The sequence below is a fragment of the Xenopus laevis genome, chromosome 7S (assembly GCF_017654675.1).
Source record: "Xenopus laevis strain J_2021 chromosome 7S, Xenopus_laevis_v10.1, whole genome shotgun sequence".
In the NCBI taxonomy this organism is placed as follows: Eukaryota; Metazoa; Chordata; class Amphibia; order Anura; family Pipidae; genus Xenopus; species Xenopus laevis.
Window position 1 is genome coordinate 56,662,223 of NC_054384.1, and position 20,523 is coordinate 56,682,745.

The 20,523-nt window shown below is 38.3% G+C and overlaps 1 protein-coding gene across 3 annotated transcripts in view; it reads right to left on the minus strand.

The window, feature by feature from the left end:
• Positions 1-20,523, minus strand: part of ntm.S (neurotrimin S homeolog) — a 778,399-nt gene that overhangs the window by 267,924 nt on the left and 489,952 nt on the right. For all 3 annotated transcript variants that reach the window (XM_041571292.1, XM_018227680.2, XM_018227679.2), the window contains exon 2: positions 4,914-4,998. In XM_041571292.1, coding sequence (XP_041427226.1) covers positions 4,914-4,998 — 85 coding nt within the window. The remainder of the gene's footprint in view (positions 1-4,913; positions 4,999-20,523) is intronic.

Sequence of the window (20,523 nt, forward strand, 5' to 3'; positions counted from 1 at the left end):
CATACACTATAATTTTGTTCACCACCACATTCTGCTCATATCACAAGGAATGGCAGATGCTATTTGGTGCTATCATTTCTGATTTACTCGCTTGTTCTGGATGGCCGGCTGGTGATATTAGCAATTAGCACCCAAGTATCTATGTATGTATATTATGTAATGAGCATATGTGGTGCGATATCCAGTTTTGATGCACTTTTATTTACAATTAAGAAGTTGCGAGATGTTTCATTGTTACTTAGCAACAAGTTATAGCTTCCTATCTTGTATATATTTTTAGGGCCGCATTCACTGTACTGGGGTTTCTAGATTAAGGTTCCTGTTGGAAACTGAACATTGAAAATAAACCCTCATTCTTGTTTAAATGATCATGAAAAATAAATGGAATAACACTTAACCAGCAAGAAATTTAGAATGTAACATCTCTGACATACAGTGGCACCCATGTTTAGCAACTTCTAAATACAGAGTCACACACACTCAATTTATGCAGTCGGGGAGCATACCACATTTATTGCATCACCAAAAGTATCAATGTTTCGGGGTGGGGGTACACCCTCCCTTTGTCAGGATGAGTAAACACTAAGCGGAAACTGGGCACAACCCAGTCTCAAAATGGCAGTGGAAATTCAGATTACTTTGGAAAGTGAGCCCATTTTACAGTGACTTGTAGCATTTAACTAGCAGCATATAAATAGGGCACAGCAAGTCCAGTATATTATGGTACCATGAAATGGATTTAATGGCACAGTACTGCTAGTATAAAATGGACTACTAACACCAATATATGATGGTCAATAACCCTGCAGTATATTCTGGAACTGTGATCCCCATGATTACCTCGGTATATAGAAGGCAGAGTGACTTAAGTGACTTCCTAAGCCCTCCATACACACATTGGTGAATAATATAGTTCATCACAGTTCACCAAAGCAGAACACTAAACAGATCAATTCATTTGCATACATTTTTAGTTCTATGGGGAACTGGGGCAAACTGTCTTTTCACCATTGAATAAATATTTCCCATACCTGAATTAAAGATGTCCAGAAAATCCTTGCTCAGTACACCATATAGTAACATAAATGGATCACAAGTTTTAGTGCTAATTATTTTTTATATTTTTATATGTGAATGGTCTTTTTTTCAGCCAAAACAAAACATACATGTTGTCACAAGTGACTGACCCCCATAGGTCTGAATAGATGCACAGAAGCTGGAAAAATGCAAATTTTTTAGTTGTTGCTAACTCACAGGCCTATTTTGCCAGTGCTTAGTTGTTGTTAAAGGACATGTAAAAACCCCCCCCCATAAAAATGTAATCAGTGAACAGCCTCTTTTAAATCTTTAGATAACTGCCACTCTGGTTGTTAAAAGGTTAACAGTAAGGCTGCAGCATTCCCTTAATCACTTAAAAATTGTTATACTACTCTAACCTACTCGGCCCCCTCCCTCAGGAATTTGTTTTGACTTTTGATTTATGAGCATGCTCAGTTCTTCTCAGATCACTAAACACACCCTCCAATCTAACAGCCAATGAAGAGATAGCACTCCCATAGAAACTCTGCATATGAGTATACATATGAGTGAGTGGGATTACATGTATGAGTAGGATTATAAATGTATGAGTGGGTGAGTATAATGCCACTCAGCCATATGCATAATCCCACTCATAATCCCACTCACTCATATGCATAATCCCACTCATGATTATGGGATTATGTATGAGAGTGGGGTTACATGTATGAGTGGGAATATGGGTGAGTGGGATTATGAGTATGAGTGGGGTTATGCATATGGCTGAGTGGGATTATGAGTATGAGTGGGATTATGCATATGGGTGAGTGGGATTATGAGTTTGAGTGGACAAAGGCGGAGTGCTTTTATACAGGTCATGGAACTCCGAGGTAACTTCTAATATCCTTATATTTTCCAACAAGGGGTACTTTATTTATTATAATAGACAAGTTTTAGTGAGTCATGTGTCAAAAATTACATCACTACTCACCATTTATAACTGATGACATCACTAGTCACGGTTTATAAGGATATAATTTGCAAGATATCCATGGCTTTTGTATTATATACAAATAAATGCTCTACAGACTGTGATAGTTTATATATATATATATATATATATATAGATATAGATATATAGGTTGGGCTATAATTAAATTTGGCTTTACTCTCATCTACAGTAGTTCAGGGACAGTAAATAGGTGTCAAGAGCAATATATGAAAATAAAACAGCCCTGGATCATCTCAGCCATAGAATGTATTAATACATGGCCTACAAAAATGCTGATACCCTATTACTAATATCAGCGCACCTGCTAAACCTGACTTGTGATTTCCCCCAAATGGCCCTCGGTAACTCATTATTTACAAAGACTGAGGTACCCAGTCTGAGCACCATATGTCTCATTAACACAGCATCCCAAAGAGGCCATTAAAGACTTCTGGTCTTTTTAAACTTAACATAAAAATAAAATACACAAAAAAAAAAACCAAAACATTGTGTTGCATGCTTAAAGCTGTCACACTCACTATATATAAACTTCACAAAATAACATTGGGTCTAAAGTGACCTATTATTATCCTTTAAGGGGTTGTTCATCTTTAAGTCAACTTTTCGCATGATGTAGAGAATGATAGTCTTAGACAATTTGCAAATAGCTTTAGTTTTTTAATTTTATGTGTTTAATTTTCTGTTCAGCAGCTCTCCAATTTGCAATTCAGCAATCTGGTATATAGGTCCCCAAAGCTACAACTGAGCAATGCTACTGTCAATGTAGTGCAACAGAACCATGAGTGAGTATAAGTGCTGCCAATTTGTACAACACTTTGTAATGAACTTTGTATTGCTCAATTGGTGCAATTATAGCAGATTATGCAGAGTAAATGCATTGTGTGTCACAGGGTTCTCTTGACTACCTAGCATGAATACTGTAGCATGATTTAGACTGCATTCTGGATATATTTATGCCACTGATTTTGGAGTATGCTGTATTTTAAGTGCATAGAAAATGTTGGCTTTGTATATAGTTAGACTACTGTACCAGAAACCCAGACTGACAAGCTGGATGTTAATGTTTATACGCAGCACAGGATCCGTGGGTAGTGTTGTACTGATGTATATTCCTAGCCGAGGTAACACTGAACTCAGGTGTTTACAAAGCATTCAGTGAACAGAGATGTACCAACAGCATTCCACATTCTATAGCATTTTATATTGCTGATATTGTATAGAATATTTTCTCCCTATAAAAAGCAGACATTACGCATAGAATTGCTCTTGTGTTGCTGTGCTAAAGGCTTTGCTCAACAATGCAGTTCTGTTACAAATAAATGGTACAAGAAGTTTAGATAATAAATAGCGCTGTGCAAATGCTTTATGCTATTGACCCCCCACTGGCTGAATATAATCCCCTAACATGTTGCCTACTCAAACATGAGCAACCCATAAAGTCACGGATCTATGACTATCATTGATTATTTTAATATTGATCCAATTATGTGAAGGTGATCTCCTTCATGCAAAGGGATAATTAATAAGCATTACAGGGTAATTGTGATTTGAACTCCTCTAATAGATGGTGCAGCAACAATTACTGTCCAATATGTGATGCCACCTCCGGCTATCAGTACAAGGCAGTTATAATACAGACATTTATCGGCTATTTGATGCTCTAGATGGGCCCGCTTAATGAAAATCTGTCTGTTGTGAAAAATGCGTGACCCATATAATTTGGTGATAGCACTCAGATATACTGACGTTCTTGCTCATGGCACATTCATACTGACCCCTTCTCTAATGTGAGACTTTTCAAAGTACAGAAAGGCCCCTTTGGCTCCTCAGTCATTTACAATTTAACTCATTCAGCACAAGAGCCTGTACTGCCTCTTTGAGGGGCTATTTTACATTGCAAGGGGACAAACCTACAAATAAGACTATATAACCAAAAAGGGAGCAATCCTACTCTGTCTACATAAGGGGCTTAAAATGACTACAAGAGCTATATCAGATCAAGTTGTCCTTGTGTATATAGGAATATTGTGGATATCAAATTTTCAAGCAGCCATAGCTTGAGTACCAAGACAAAGCGGCAAAGTCTGCTTTAACTAATTTGGGAGCCAGGACACCCACATTATGTTTGCCTATACAGTGCACAAAGCCACACTAGACAATATTATCTATGCAATGGAACCAGCTTAGGCTAGCTTCAGGAAGGAGCAAGCTTACATGTCTGTACATGAGGATATAGTTACACTGTCTGCAGAAAGGGTGAAAGCTTACAGTACCTAGACATTAGGATATACTTACACTGGCTCTATATGCAGATATAATTACGCTGCCTGTACCTGAGATTATGCTTACACTGGCTCAATAGCTAGACATACTTACACTGCTTATACTTACACTAGCTATAGCTAAAAAATAAAAATCTGACTGTGTATGAGGTCAAATTTCCATTGCTTAAAAAAGAAGCAAACCTTAAATACATACGGTATGCATGGAGCCAAGAACCTTGTTCTGTATAAGAAAACAGGCTTCAACTGCCTACAACACATATCACATACACCCTCTTGTACCATGGGGCCCTACAAGTGGGTTTTGTCAAAGCAACAGCACACCTGCCAAACACAGAGAATACAGAGAATTTTAAAAAATGAATTGCCCCAGTTTTAACACACCATAGCAAGTAATGGCAATAAATATCCAATTGAAATGAGCAACACATCTGCTGTATAATGCCTGGAGGGAACCCTCAGCGCTACACCCCAGTCCAGCTGGTTGCGCTGCTCAGATCTTTAGCATTCTTGAGGGAAAATAACACGCAGAGAACATGGAATTCAGAATACGCAGAAGACTTTCCCAAATTACAGAAACCATACAGATGAGCACCTCTTACCTGAGGATGGCGCTGTCCCCTTGTCGAACCGTGACGTTGTCCATGGCTTTTGGCAAACCGGCATCCCCGCTGCGCACCGGCACTCCTGCGGGTACAAGGAAGAGTAACCTGAGACACAGGGCCAACAGCCACCTCCAGGGGGCGAACCCCATCCTGCCCCCCAACACACAGTCTGAGCTTCCTGAGGACTCTACCCCCGGAGTGATGCTACATATCCCCGGGGCAGGAACGACACCTCCTGGGGCACGTTCTGATCAGGGCAATCGAATCCAGAAAGCCGATCTCTAGGGATTCAAATTGATCCGGAGCACCCGGGATCCGCACTCGGAGGTTCTGCCTGTCTCTGCGCTGTCTCTTCTTGTCTCCCTCCCTCTGACCCACCTCTCTTCTTCACTCCCTCCCTCCCTATCTCTCTCTCTCTCACACTCTCTCTCTCTCTCCCTCTCTCTCTCTCGCTTTTCACATATATTTCTTCTCCCGATCTCAGTTTATTATTCCTTCTCTCCTCTTTGTTGTGCTGCCATCCGACTAGCACCTCTCATTCCCAGTTAACTCTCTCAGCTTTCATAACAGGGGAGGGGCGGGACAATGGGCAAAGTTTATCAGCAGGATGACCATGTCGGGGGTACAGTGTTTCTCTATACAATAGGCACGTTACCTGCGAGTGTCATTAGGAAAGTGACACAGATCCTTATTTCATATGATCTAATGGGATCGTGTATAGGAATGCAGTTCCACAGTGATGAGAGATTACAGGGCTGCAATGCTTTGATACTTTCATCCTTCATCATCATTTTCATCATCATCTTACAAACCCTAAAGAGACCACTATTACAGTTTTTAAAAATATCCAGTCTCTTTAGCAATATATTGAGAGCAAATGTGTGCACTGCCTCCTGTTTGAACAGGTACTTTAAATACATTCTATCACTCTCTACCCAGTATTTATAAAACAGTTCACTGTGTGCATATGTGTGTGTAATGTTAGGACTGTGGAAGGCAGTCACTTGTGAGCTAACATTTAAATAAAACACAAGACTCGGTTTTTCCTTTTCGTGGGGGAAGGTCTACCACAGCTTTTATTAATACCATATTGCCAAAAAAATGATAACCCTGTCCTTGCCATGTTATACCAAGCCCAGGCAGGGCCGGAACTAGGGGTAGGCAGAGTAGGCACGTGCCTAGGGTGCAAAGCTGGGAGGGCGCCAAGCACGTACCTCCTCTGTCGCCTACCTCAAGTCCGGTTCCCATCTCTGGCCGACTCTACGTACTGTTTGCGCTTTATGTGCTTCTGCGCATGCGCAAATTCGCGCTTGCGCACGCGAGCGCAAATTCGCACATGTGCACACGAGCGCAAATTCGCGCATGCGCACGCGATCGCAAATTCGCGCATGCGCACGCGAGCGCAAATTTGCGCATGCGCACACACTAAATAGGCGCTGCAACTGCCGGGCCTGCCTAGGGCGCCTGCCCAGCATGGCCCGGCTCTGAGCCCAGGTTACCACAGATGCCAGCCACCGCAGCCGCAGTGGGCATGTAAAGGGAAAAACCTACTGGCCATACCCAAATGGCAAGGACCAAAAACAATTACTGGCCAACAGCTGTGACAATAATAATATATAATATAATATATTTTAATATAACACATTCTTAACAATATGGAAGACAATCCATTGAAGAAAAAAAAAATCAACACATAAATGTAACATTATAAGTGTAACAGTGCAAGGGGTGGGGGGTGGGATAATCAGCCGCCATTAGGGGAGACCAGACACGCTGCCAGCCTGCACAGCGCTGGAGGAGGGTAAGCAGCTTCCCCTTTTTATAACAGCCCTCCCTTAGTGCCATCAACCGATCCTCCCTTCCCATGTAGCCATTCCCAGGGATCCCTCTGCTCCCAGTACCTCCCCACAGTCCCGGCCACCCTTCGTTGCCCACTTTGGTGCTTTACATACTTTAGTGTTATTTATATTCAACCAAGCACCCTAACTACTGAAATAGAAAACCAACAACAGCATATTGATCAGTGAGACAGGAGCTAATGCTCTGACAGCCCAGGTCAGCTAGCAAGGGTCTGCACAACCTTCCTTGACACTAAACTCTGCAGCAGCTGCTGTGTCATTGCAAGTTTGCTATGTAATACAACACTAAAAAATAGAAACGCAAAGCACAGTGCTGTTACTAATAGAACATACTATATACGGTATACCACAAATACACATAAATTGTACCCAAAATTATTTTAACCCCCACCTCCACAATAAGACTTATCTTCTTGAATCATTTTAACCCATTGAAATGAACTTTTCATGTATAGGGTTTATAGCTCCCTACTAGCTCAATTCACCCCACATATCCTCTGCAAACATTTAGAACATAATTACAGCTGTATCACTTTAAAGAGATGAAACCCCATCCTCTTGCCAAAGTGACAGCATGAGAAATAAATTAGCAGAGAGTAACTATAAGAGCTTATTTATGGAACATAAATAGTGTTGGATTATTGAAAGCTTATTAATAGGGGATAAACAGAGCTGCAGTTCACATGTATACACTACACTGCTGTTTATACTGACATTAATAGTCCTTGTTAATGTTCTTTAATGCCTTGCCATGCTATAAATGTCTTATTAAAGCTTAATGAAATGTTACATTCATACCTTTAACCCTCTCCACCACATCAGAGACAGATTTGCTTATATTGTGTGGCTTGTGTTTTCTGTTAGCTGCCTTTGTGCTAGTTTATTGAAACCAGAGTAGCCAATCCTGATGCTCTATGTCATGTGTAAACACCTGTGAATATCAATAAACTGCCAATTATAATTAAACCTTTTTATATACTTGCCCTTTTGTCTGTAAATTAAGTACAGTACAAGTTTAGGTCATTACTTTGTCAACAAATTCAGTGACAGAGTAAAACCGTTCCTAGTCTCCAGGGGATCAAAAGAGCCATTTTGCCCTTCGTTCCACTAAAGAAAAATAGTCTGGAGCCGCAAAGCATAACACAGCTTATAAACTTTTAAAAGTTTTAACTTTTTTTTAATTTTAACTGTTACAACAACAGAATACAACAAGCAGAATTGCAGTGTGTATGTGTAGGCCTACTTTCAAATAAATTAAACACTGAATAGCCCTATTAAATGCTAGTGTTCTCGTCTCTTTAATGTGACTTTTGTTTCTGAAGCTCCATGCTGATCTTCCCTCTCTTGTATTGAGTGTGTGACCACAGTAAGGTTCAAGAAAACACTGGCACTCAAGGCAAGCAAATGCAGGTATATACCCTTGCAAAATGTATTCTGCAAACGTGCACGTTTGCAGAATAAAATTTGCAAGGGTATATCCCTGCATTTGCTTGCCTTGAGTGCCAGTGTTTTCTTGGATCATTTGTTGTGGAGGGTGCCAATCCCAGAGCCGGAGCCGCGGGTTGCCTACCCTTGCACTAGACAGTGAAACAGACAGACCCCTCTCCCCTATAATTTTTAAGCAAACCACTAAACACAGACACTTAATTACACTACACTAAATAAGAAAGAAATTGCAGTTTGAACAAACTTAAGTCTAACCCGACGAGTTGCACCAGAATTCACTCTTCATGATTCTTTATGGAGTTGTATAGTATCGGGAAGGAATACAATTTCCACGATATCCAGCTTTGTAGATCTGCTATCAGAACTCAAAGTTTTATTTTATGTTGCTGGCAGCAACCTACACAATTAAGGAAGTACAAAAATAAAGCACTACAATTCAGCAAAGCACTTGGCCAGGCTTTTGTATGTGATTAAATAGTCTTTATACTTTAAAAAAAAAGACTTAAGGATTTGTTTCATCTTCATGCAGAATACTCCATTATAATTACTGGGATGTGCCACAAAACTTTGTGCTCTCGCCAAAATCAGTGTAAGGTATATCCTACAATGTTCAATTCGGTTGACAGGCAGGCTTCTCTTAAAAGGTGGATCTTTTTCAATGGATGTAAGGGTTACATGAGTACCATTTGATGTCATACCTCATTATATGTTCCTAACACTTTAAAAAATCCTGCCACACACTCCTGCAGACTGTGAATGGGAGTTGTTGAAACTCAACCGGAGCAGCAGCCTAGGCCTGGGAATTATCTAGTCACCAACTTTATAGCTAATTATCTTGCCTTACCATACCTCTACATATATATTGTACACTGTACTGAAATAACATTATTTGGTAACACTGCTCTCTTAATATCAATCCTTAGCAAAGTACTTGGTATTGTTTGAGGGAGTTCATTAATGCATATAACCAATTAAAAATATTACAAGAAGACCTATTAAATGACTCAATCTATTCAACAACTGCAGAAACGCAATGGTTTGCAGATATGGATAGACTATTTGTATTGTGCCATTCCAAAATGTGAATAATGCTTTTTCAAAACAGAAACCTTTAATCTAGCGCAGCCCTAAAGGCATCAAATCATTGAATACAGTGATTAGCTTTTAGTGAATATTCTTTATTTATAAATATTTGCTTTGCTAGAAATTAAAGAATGAGCACCAGAATAATGTCTGTTAATGGACTTGCCTACAAGATTACAAGAAGGTGTCACAAAAGGGCCAGATAAACAGATCCACAAGCTCTCAATTTTAAACAAGTGGAATTCAATGATAGTGATAAATGAATCTGTCTAGTTTCACTTGGCCAAAAAATTCACAAAAATGTGTTTTCAGGTAGCTTTTTCTTGCTAAATGCATTGGAATCAATGGGTATTTTGTTACTGTGACTTTTTTATGTACATTGAATTCAATGGGTTTCTTTTGCAGTGATTTACACAAAACACATAGGGGTCAATGGGCATTTTATACATTTTCATGGCAAAATTTTCTTACAGTTTCTCTAAAATATTTGCTGATGATAAAATATGGAATTTCACCATGAAACTATTTTGCTTATCAATATTCTATGGTTTATATCAATGTGTTAAATATACACCTATATATAGGTTTTTTTAACGTGAGAACAATAAATAGAATTTAGAATGAAAATACATTCCAACTGACTAATACTGACTAACTTTTACTCATTTCTGACTATTGTTTTAATTAGGAAATATGTATTTTTTTAGTTTTTGAACTAAAGGGGGTAAAGTCATATTCTACTTTCTGTTTGCCCAAGCACAACCAAATAAACTACCAGTCCACTGAGCTTTCTCTATAAACAAACCCCTTAGTAATGTTTATTTGAGATCAGCTGGTGTTCAAAATATTACTAATTGACAGAAATAGTAAAGAAATACGTTCCAGATCATCAAAATGAAACTGAATCCATATTTCCTCTTCTGTACAATAAAAGTCCTCCTTTCAGTTAGTGAAATAATAATGCAGAGAATTGTCAGTCACAAAAGAAACTGGTCCCTTCTGGTCCTAACTGGTCCATAAGTGTCTGGGAAACCTTGAAAATCATCATTAAAGTCCTCTGATCTGAGAAAATGATTATAGTGTACATTTCTGATTACACATATCCAGCCATTTAAGTCTGATCACTCCTCTATGTTTGGTACCTAAACTGACAAATCAGAAATACCTTTGTAATACTAATAGGGGAATTAAATAAAAGTTGTAAATCAATATACATTTGCATAACAATTGCAATTTGCAGTCATATATTTCATTACACCGCTATGGTATTGCAATGTTAATCACGCACAATACTACCTACTTTAATACAAATACTAAACATTTGCACAAATTATAAAAAATTAATTTAACTTTTTTTTGCTGGCAGATGAGTTGCATAATACTTCACAGGGTTCACGAAATGTATGTATATATCACAGAAAATAATTGTCTGCATAGCACATCTGTTTTTATTTTTTTAATGGCTTTTATTACATTCCTGCAATAGGATTTAGTTTGTACCTTTAACCAATGCTGCCCATTTAATCACTCGAGGCAGTCTGGCAGTTTCATCACAGCTTTCTCTTGTTCTAATATGAAAGACTACTATAGATCCATGACTCATGTTTCTTCCTAATTCCCTTAGATTGTAACATCTCATGAACACAATTTGTTTTAGATCTGTTTTAAATTATTTGGCCTTTGTTCCTGCTTTTATTTACTGAAGTACCTGTACTACAAAAAATATTGGGTTCTTGTGCATAAACGATATCACTGTACAAAAGTACTGTTTTAACAGGCTCTTTATTCTATTGAGAAGTATATTAGTGGAGATAGGCAATCATGATCCAGCAATATTTCAAAGCATGTCAATAAGTTGTGATTGGGAACTTCAAAAGCAAGTCTTTTATTAATACTTATTGGAGGAGCTGGGATGAATGGTCAGAGCTAAAGTTGATTCTTCTGAATTAATTGCACAACAAGACAGAGAGAAGACAGTATAAGTCCTTTCTCTAAATCTCACAAACACAGCCATCATATGTACAATGTTCAGTACTATTGCATTGGTGCAAAAATGCATACTAGCAAATCATGGATGACATTGTGACGCAATTGCACTAGCTATATAATTGCATATTGCACTAGTGACAAGAGAGGAAATAGTGCCATGTGCACCTAACAGAAGTCAGAAGAGCCATTTATTGAGGAACCTCTAGTTTTTGACATGGCTCAGACATCAATATTAAACACCAGGAAGCCTCCTTTAGTTCCAGTGCCCCCTTAAAATAAAAGGTTAATATGTTATACATGAAAGCACACAAAAACATGAAGTTTAATCATCAATCATTAGATTACTCATGGTTATCAAATGCACGCCTCTTTATCCAAAGCCAGTCATTATAGGCTAAAAAAGCTAAAATTCATTGTAAGCAGCAGCTGTACGGTTGGTAATAGATGTATCCATTTGTTTTGGATGAGCTGGACCTGAGGAATGGGCATGATAAGAGATGCAGAGCTGTTCAATTAAAAATAAAATAAAGGAAAAATTGAGTAGACTAACTAGAAACATTTGACAATAATCTTAAACTCAAGAAGCAAAACACTTCAAGCAATATTCTATGTTGGAGCAGACCAGGCTAGACGAGAGCCTCTATTTTTACTTCCCCAAAGGCTCTATGGACTTCTTTGTATGATATTGCCTTGATTTGATTATCTGTCCCTAGTCATTATTTCATTATCAGCCTACTACAAGGTTATTCCACTGCTATTAGCAAATTTGTACAACATTTTAAAATTGTTCCACCATTGCTTTTATATTTTAATGGTTATCTTTTCCACATTTTTATGATGTGAGAAGGGGTAACAAATTCCTTTTGTAATCTGTTCAAATTTATTTTAATTTTACTAAATGGTCAGCCCTCTGATAGCATGTTATACTGCAGTTTACAGGTATACCCCCTAATGTTCTAAAAAAGTTTATTTTTTTAGGTCAATAAATAAATTAGGTCTGCATCAAGCAGACCAGGAAAGTTAGTACCTTGAAGTGTTACCCACCAGCAAAGAGACTCAAACAGTTAGGCTCAGTAATAGAGAGTTCCTGGAATTTGGCACCACATCCTTCTAGCACTGGGGAAAACTACCTCTGGGTGTTAATATCTATTTATTTCTCTGTGCTACTGTCAATAACCTGTTCTTAGGGATCAACTCAAAATACAGGACTGTAAATACTAGTGATGGACGGGCCTGGCACGGGACCCACGTGTGTACCTGTGGGTCGAGTGGGTTTGTGCCAACCTGGGCACACCACTTGTGAGTCACGGGTGGGGAGAGCAGGAAGAAGAGCTTAATTTAAACCCACCTGCGACCCACAAGAGGTAAATCTGCGGGTACCACGCTGGCCCGCACATCACTAATATTTACAATACTGTATATTGTACGTTGCGCCCTTACACTGTTGGATTCCAGCTTCTGGCTTTATAGGTGCGTGTCTGATACTTTTGTCACATCACTGGTGGGCGGCGCAGGTGTATAAATAGAGAGGAAAGGCAGGTGTGGGCAGATTCAAGTGTGGGCGGGTTCGGGTCGGGTGCAGGTCATTTTTCTTGTCACACATAGGGGGAAGATTTATCAAGGGTCGAATTTTCGAAGTGCAAAAAACCATCGAACTGCATTACTTCGATATTCGAAGTCAAAGTATTTTTTAACGAATTTGGCCATATTCGGTCGAAGTCAAATCGTACGATGAAATCCTTCGAATCAAACAATTCAAACGATTTAATCGATCGATCGAACGATTTTACTTTGACTTCTAAAAACTTAGCCAAATGTAGCCCTATAGGCTAACATAGCAATTCGGCAGGTTTAAGGTGGCGAAGTGTTGAAGTCGAACTTTTTTAAACAGACAGTACTTCGATTTTCGAAGTGGAACTTTTTTTTACTTTGAATCGAAGTCGAATTTAAGCCTATTCGATGGTCAAAGTACCCAAAAATTAATTCGAAGTTTTTAAATTAGAAAATTTGCTTCGACCCTTAGCCCATATTATTAGTAAATATGTAATATCAAAGTAATGTTAGCCCTAATTAGTTTGCTCTAAGCAGTAGCATGATATGTTAAGCATAAAGAATTAAACATACAAAATGCAAATACATTTTGGTTTAGGGAACAAAATTTGTTTGCTGAAAAAGTGTGGAAATTTCAAAAATTTAATGGTAATGATCCTTCCACACAGAGGGGGATTTTTGTTCACAAAGTGCCCCACATATAGTATGTCAAAACAAAATGCTAAATGTTACTATGTGAGAGGTAAACACTTTTCTTAGGAAGAGCATTAATGATTAAACATCTGCAGCTGCCTACTACCTTGCAGTGCATGAAAAAGTGAATAAATGACAGATTGTTGAACAGGCAGGTTAGCTGGTTTAACTGCCTAAGGGTTTATCAAATTAATCTTATGAATTGATTTGTTGTTGATTAGGGAAGTTTCAAATAAAGGCCAAGGAACCTCAGTCATTTGAAGCATACTAGTAAATCAGAGGAGAACAGGTTAGAAGTGTAGAAAGATCAGTCTTAAAGGTTACTAACACAATTAATTTTAGACTGGGTACAATCTGTGCATTGTTAACACTAAGGGCAGATTTATCAAGGGTCGAATTTCAACATTTTTTTGAACTCCCATAATTTCGAAATTTGAAAAAAAGACCAAAGTTTATTAAAAAATAGAAGTTTTTAACTTCGGGTGAATAGGCTGTATTTGAATCATTCGAATTGAAGTTTTACCGCATTCAATCAAAGGATTTGCCCCAAAAAACTTTGATTTTTCAAAGTCCACCAAATGACTCCAAATAGGTTCTAGGAAGTCCCCCACAGGCTAAAACAGTAATTTGGCAGGTTTTAGATGGCAAATGGTCAAAGTTTTAAAGAGACAGTACCTGATAAATTTCGATATTCGAATAGTCAATTTTTTTTACAAATTCAAATAAATTTTGGCCTACTCGATAGTCGAAGTACACAAAAATATTCCAAAAAAAAAAATTCAAATTTTTTTACTTCGAATTTTCAATTTGACCCTTGATAAATCTGCCCCTAAATATTTTTCTTGTAAGAACTGCTTTGACCCGAAATATCATGGGCCAAACAAATGCTTTTTTAGATTTAGATACAATTTCTAGTCCTGGTTTTTTTTGTTTTTTATTACTCACTATTCTCTCTTCCCATATGAAGAAAGGCAGCTCTGTATAAACTAACTGCTTCTTTCCCTAAGCTGTACATTGTAATAAGGAGCAGTTATACAGAGAGCTTATCTGAGACCTTATCAGATTCTCCTCTTCAAACAGTGACTCAACAAAATAGTATGTTATACAGGAAATTATAAAGGGAAAGTGATTTCATATTCTCGTTGAGCACAAAAAACTATGTTCAGCATATTTACTGAAAAAAATATATACTGCCCCTTGCTATCATAATATTAAATCCATGAGTCTAGCTTTATTTAGAAACCAGTGAATTTCATAACACATTTTACATTAATTAAATACTGTTTGTTGTTACAGGTATGGAACATGTTATCCAGAATGATCGGGAGTTTTTGGAATAGAGGATCTATTGGTAATTTGGCTCTTCATACCGCAAGTCTGTGTAAAAATCATATAAACATTGAATAAACCCAAGCTCCAATAAGGATTAATCAGATCATACTCTGGATCAAGTACAATGTGCTATTTAATTATTACAGAGAAAAGGGCATTTTTTAAATTTTGATTAGAATGGAGTCTATGACCCAAATTCACTAAGCGCCGAAGCGCCTAACGCTAGCGTTAATTCGCTAGCGTTGGGCATTTTCGTTACTTCGCAAATTCACTAACGAAGCACCCTTACGCATGGCGAATTTTCGCTACGGACGTCACTACGCAAATTCACTAACGCGCGCAGTGTACTGAACGCTACCTTTTACGCTAGACTTCCTTCGCCACCTCAGACCAGGCGAAGCGCAATAGAGTAGATAGGGATTGCTTAAAAAAAAGGTCAAATTTTTTCTAAGTCCCTAAAAACTTGGCTTTTTTTCTATATTATGGGTGATAGGCTGAAAAAGATCAAAAAATTTTTTGGGGCTCCACTCCTTCCCCCCGCCGTATGCAAATTAACCATCGCTAGCGTAACTTCGCTTAGCGAATCAATGCTATCGCAACTTCGCAACCTTACGCTACCCTTGTGCGCAACTTCGGATTTTAGTGAATTTGTGGAGCGTGGCGAAACTACGCCTGGCAAAGTGTGGCGAAGTGCGGCGAAGATGCGCCTGGCGCAACTACGATTCTTAGTGAACTTGTCCCTATGAGAGATGTCCTTTCTGTAATTCAGAACTTTTCAGATAACGAGTTTCTGGATAACCAGTCTCTTCTAGCAAGACAGGTCTATCAGTCCATTGATTTGTGTTACATTGCCAGGGCATAGAATAAAAAGGGACAGACAAACACAGCTTTCAATAGCAATACAAATACAAATACTTTAAAAACCATAGAAAATGTGTAATGAATGTATATTGCAAAGTTGCTTAGAATTATGTTTACTTTTACCAGGAAAGTAAAAAAAAAAATTTATACATTTTTTAAGTTGACATGTTCTTTCATTTCAAATACACGTTAGGCCTAGTGGTACTCATTAACACCATCATGTAGTATAATTCAGTGCTGTGAAAGGGGCACTGGGAATTTAAGAGCCCTTCTGTATGTGCTACTGCTGTATGTGCTAAATTAAACTGTAGTGGATGTATTATACATTTAATTGATAAATGTTTGTATTCAGTTTAGACATTTAAAAATGGATTTGCAAGCTCCTAAAGATTATATATTTTTTTCTGCCTGGAAACAACACAATCTGTGCTGTAAGATGCTAAAAGATTGTATCTGGTTAAAAGAACACTTGTAGTGTTCTATTGGCAAAAAGTGTGTAGCTGTTTATATTAGGAGAAATGTTATGTTGAGTTAGCCCATAAACCATTTATATTTCAAAACTAAAAAAAAAACTAGTTACCAAATAAAGGCTATGCCACACAGTTTCATTTATTTTTATAAAAGCAACAGTGCCCTTTAATGGGGATGCAGAACACCTGGATCACCACCAAAAGGATAGCTGATATGTAATGTCACATCTCTACTTTTACCAATAGTATTAGAGTTCCTGCAAGGATCAGCATTTTCATATAATATCAGTTTAGTTCTAGAAGCATTGACATCAGCTTGAACTAAGTTCCCATTTATTTCCTGTTTTGATAAGTATATGTTTTACAGGTCATTCAAGGCTCATTATACATATACAAGACTAGCATTTTAAGGCAGAAAAGACTTTAAAGGGGACCTGTCATTGTAAGAAATAGTCCACATCCTTTCTAGTTAAGCAAAATAGACTTTACTTAAACTATATAAATTATTTAAAAATGCTTGTGCCATTTTGTGGACACTGTTTATTAAGGCAAGCTTTCCTCCAAAAATCTTGTTTATGTGCCAGAATGAAGGTCGTATTGCCCCTGCTCATGCACAGGCTACAAAAATATAGACTGACATCTCAGATTTTTAAATACATTTAAACAAACATGGATGTTTTTATAAAAATTAATTAGCAAAGTACTTTAATTATGCAGATTGTATGTGTTGATGCATGCTAGGTTATTTGCCTCATATTACCAGTTGAAATAACTTTTTTGGCAGTACAGGTACAGGATCTGAATTACGAAAAGACCATCTCCTATGGACTCTATCTTAATCAAATAGGTACAAATTTTAGAAAATGATTTCCCTTTTCTCTGTAATAATTAAACAAAAACTTGTACTTGATGGTACATCCATGGTATAATTCATGCAGGCAAAACAGTCCCATTGAGTTTATTTAATGTTTAAATAATTTTTTTTAGATAGTAGACCATTATACAAATATGCTAAAGATCAACTTCAGGGTGTGAAGACACGTGAGCCTATGTACTACCTTGTCTTGGTTGAATTGTGGAATTCATTGAGGATACCTTAAGCTCTAAGAGATTCAGTGTTTAGCCCAGTAAGCATTAATGTATTTGAGGGAGGTCAGAAGAATTTAGAAAAAAATGCAAGAAAGATCAGATAAAGCTATCCACTGAAAATAAGATCAACTGTGAAATGAATCAAGTGTTACTTTAATAGAGTACATTTTTGTCTAGTAGGATATCCAGCATCTAGTCATAAGCTACAGAGGCTGCAGATTGTGGTTTCAGGGGAAAAACTTGTTCACAGTTCAACACATCAAAGGGAATCAGAATCAGTAGTATGTTCCTATAACGGTACTTACAGTTTAATAATGAAAAAAGCAGTTGTGCTAGCCACTTGTTATCATAGCTGTCTTAACAAAAGAAATTAGACTGACATTTTTTCATCCTCTATCTTCATGCTGTATAAAGAAAGAACAAAAGATGTTTTTTTGCATGATTGCACATTTTTTAGCTTTTATTTTACCAGACATTTCTGACAAGATCCAAAATATCAGGTGCGGAGGGATCCATTACTATGTGCAGATATGGGACTATTTTCTGCATTTACACTGGTGGCCAAGGTGTTGCTGAAGCATGAACACAGAGAGGGTGATTTACTAATTTTCGAGGTCTAGGGAAATAAACTGTATTTGCTAAAAAAGGGAAAACCCATGACAAAACTTGTGCAACATTTGTATTATTGGATTGCGGTTTTACCTCAAGTGCTATTTAAGAAAAAAAATCAAACTGAATAGTCATGCTAATATCAAATTCCAACTATTCTAGGTTTCAGAAAAACAATTGAGAAAGAAACTGCAAATTTATTATTGAAAAATCTTCCTCATAGTAAGGGATTTGTATGATTCAAACCACAGACCTTTTGGTTTCTGACTAGCTTTTCTTAACCACTGAACTAAAGAGAACCTATCACTTCTGATGTTCAAAGCCTCCACCTTTCTCACACCTGTTGTTTGAAAGTTGGCCTGAGCTTTCTAACTTGGATATGGCCATGCCCGGATTTGTGGAGAGGCCACCAAGGTCTGGGCCTAGGGCAGCAGGATTTTAGGGGGCAGCATGCTGCCCAACCATACCCACATTGGTTCAGAAATACTGGGGGTGCATCATGCACCAGTCCCATTGCTTTGGTCCTGATGATGAAAATTATAGCGAATAAAAGGGAGGTGAAATGACAGTGGGCCTAGGGGCACCTGTTATGTAAATCCAGCCCTGGATATGGCTTTCTAGTCCCTATTACTTTTTTTTAAAATCCAGACCCAAGTACATTATCCTGTGTAATCTTAGCCACTGATGCAGTTTTTTGCCAATAATTTAGCCAAAATAGTCCAAGCTAGGAGGCTATATATTTATTCTGTAGAATGCTTTACCATAACTGACTAAACAGCCATAGAAGCTCTCTCTGTTTGTTTAAGATAGCAGCTGCCATATTGGTATGATGTAACTTCCATGCCTTGTGCTGAGCTGTCTACTTTGTGTCATGGTCGGCACCCTAAATTCAGAACCAATGCTAAGCACCTTGTTCTCGGCTCTTGCTTCTGCCTTTATCAGCCACCTTTCACCTCGGGAGGAGCCCTCGGGTAATCGGATGCCGCCAGGTCTTAATAAGAGAGGTACCAAGCGAGGGGTTCTGAATGAGCAAAGGGGCAAGACTGTAAAGCAAAGTCTTTTGGGCAGACAGTCATGATACAAGGCGTAGATAGGAGGCGTAGTCAGATCAGGCCGGGTCAGGGCAGGCAGAGTACAAACGGAGTCAGGCAGGCAAGGGTCAAACCGGAAGATTAATCAGAAAGGGGTACAGAAACAGCGGAGTCAATAATAAGGCAAGGGTCAGGATTCAGAAGTCAGGATCGTCAGTAGCAGGCAGGGGTCAAAAGAGATAATCAGATTACAAAATCTAAACAGCACAGAGGCACCAGGAAACTCAGGAACAAGATCCTATAACGGGCAACTGGGAAATCCAAAAGCCCCTTTAAATACATTCAAACTTTGCGCCATTGCGCTCTGGCAGTACGCCAGCGCGCATGTGCCTATAAATAGAAGAAATGCAGGCCGCGTGTGCCATAAGTAACCGGCATTTGGGACACAGAGGAGCGGTGCGCGGGCGTCCCCACCGCACCGCTAGGCCACCAGGGAGGTGAGTTGTTACACTTTGTGTGGCAGTCCATAGGGGGAAAGAACAGTGTAAGTGATGTCCCATGCATGCACACAACATTTCCCCAGGTCACAGATTCTATGCTGCACATGCACATCTCTGAAATGTTTTGCACATGTGTTGGATCTGATTTTTACCCCCAAATCTTCTTAAATCTAAAAATTTCCAGGGAAATGCTTAGGAGTGATGGGGAACAGGGATAATGCCCAATTTGAGTAACACTTTAAAAAATAAGGGGGGTTGACAGCTCTGCTTGTGTCTGTTACTGCAAACTCCCTGTCAGCTCAGATTACAGGAGAGAGAATGTAGGGGGAAAGGAGAAAGCTGCACAGGCTTCTGCCTGGGCTGGAAGGTTTGAGCAGAGAAGGAAATCTAATACCTAGGCCCATGTGTAAAGAATAGAAGAAAAGGAATGCATTGGTTCTTTTCATAGAGGACTAAGCAATAAATATGGAGTGGGAGTACCGGTCAGAATTCGGCTCCAACGTGCTGCACAAGCACTGTGATCCCACACAGTCAAATTCAATGCAAAGTTCGAAGAAAATGGAGCACCAAAGAAGCCGCTGTTAGTTTATTAAAAGGTAGAAATTAAATAAAGAAACTGATAAATACATGCCAAGGACATAACATAGGCTGCACACTTAACATGTTTCGTGGCTACCTACGAGCAGACTACAATATGTACTAGGCATGTGCTCATCATTTATAAAGATTCTTAAATAAATTTCTACCTTTAAATTGACCAACATCGGCTTTGGTGCTCCATTTTCTTCTAACTTTGCATAGAGGACTCAGGACAGCAGCATTGTGAGTGCTTATGGGTGTATTTACATAGACTTTTCTGATAAAACTCACTTAGTATTAACCTCTCCTTCTTCTTTAAAATCTGAGCATCATTATCTGAGCTCCTGACCTGTATTTTTACCTATGAATTTTAATCTGACCTGTTTCTGACCTTGACAGTTTGCTGCCTTTCTAAACCTTGTTTTACAGTCTTGCTGCTCTATCCTTTTTCCAGTTCCATATTTTCTGCACTCCATCATATCCATATGCTTTCTTGTACTTATGCCCTATTCTGA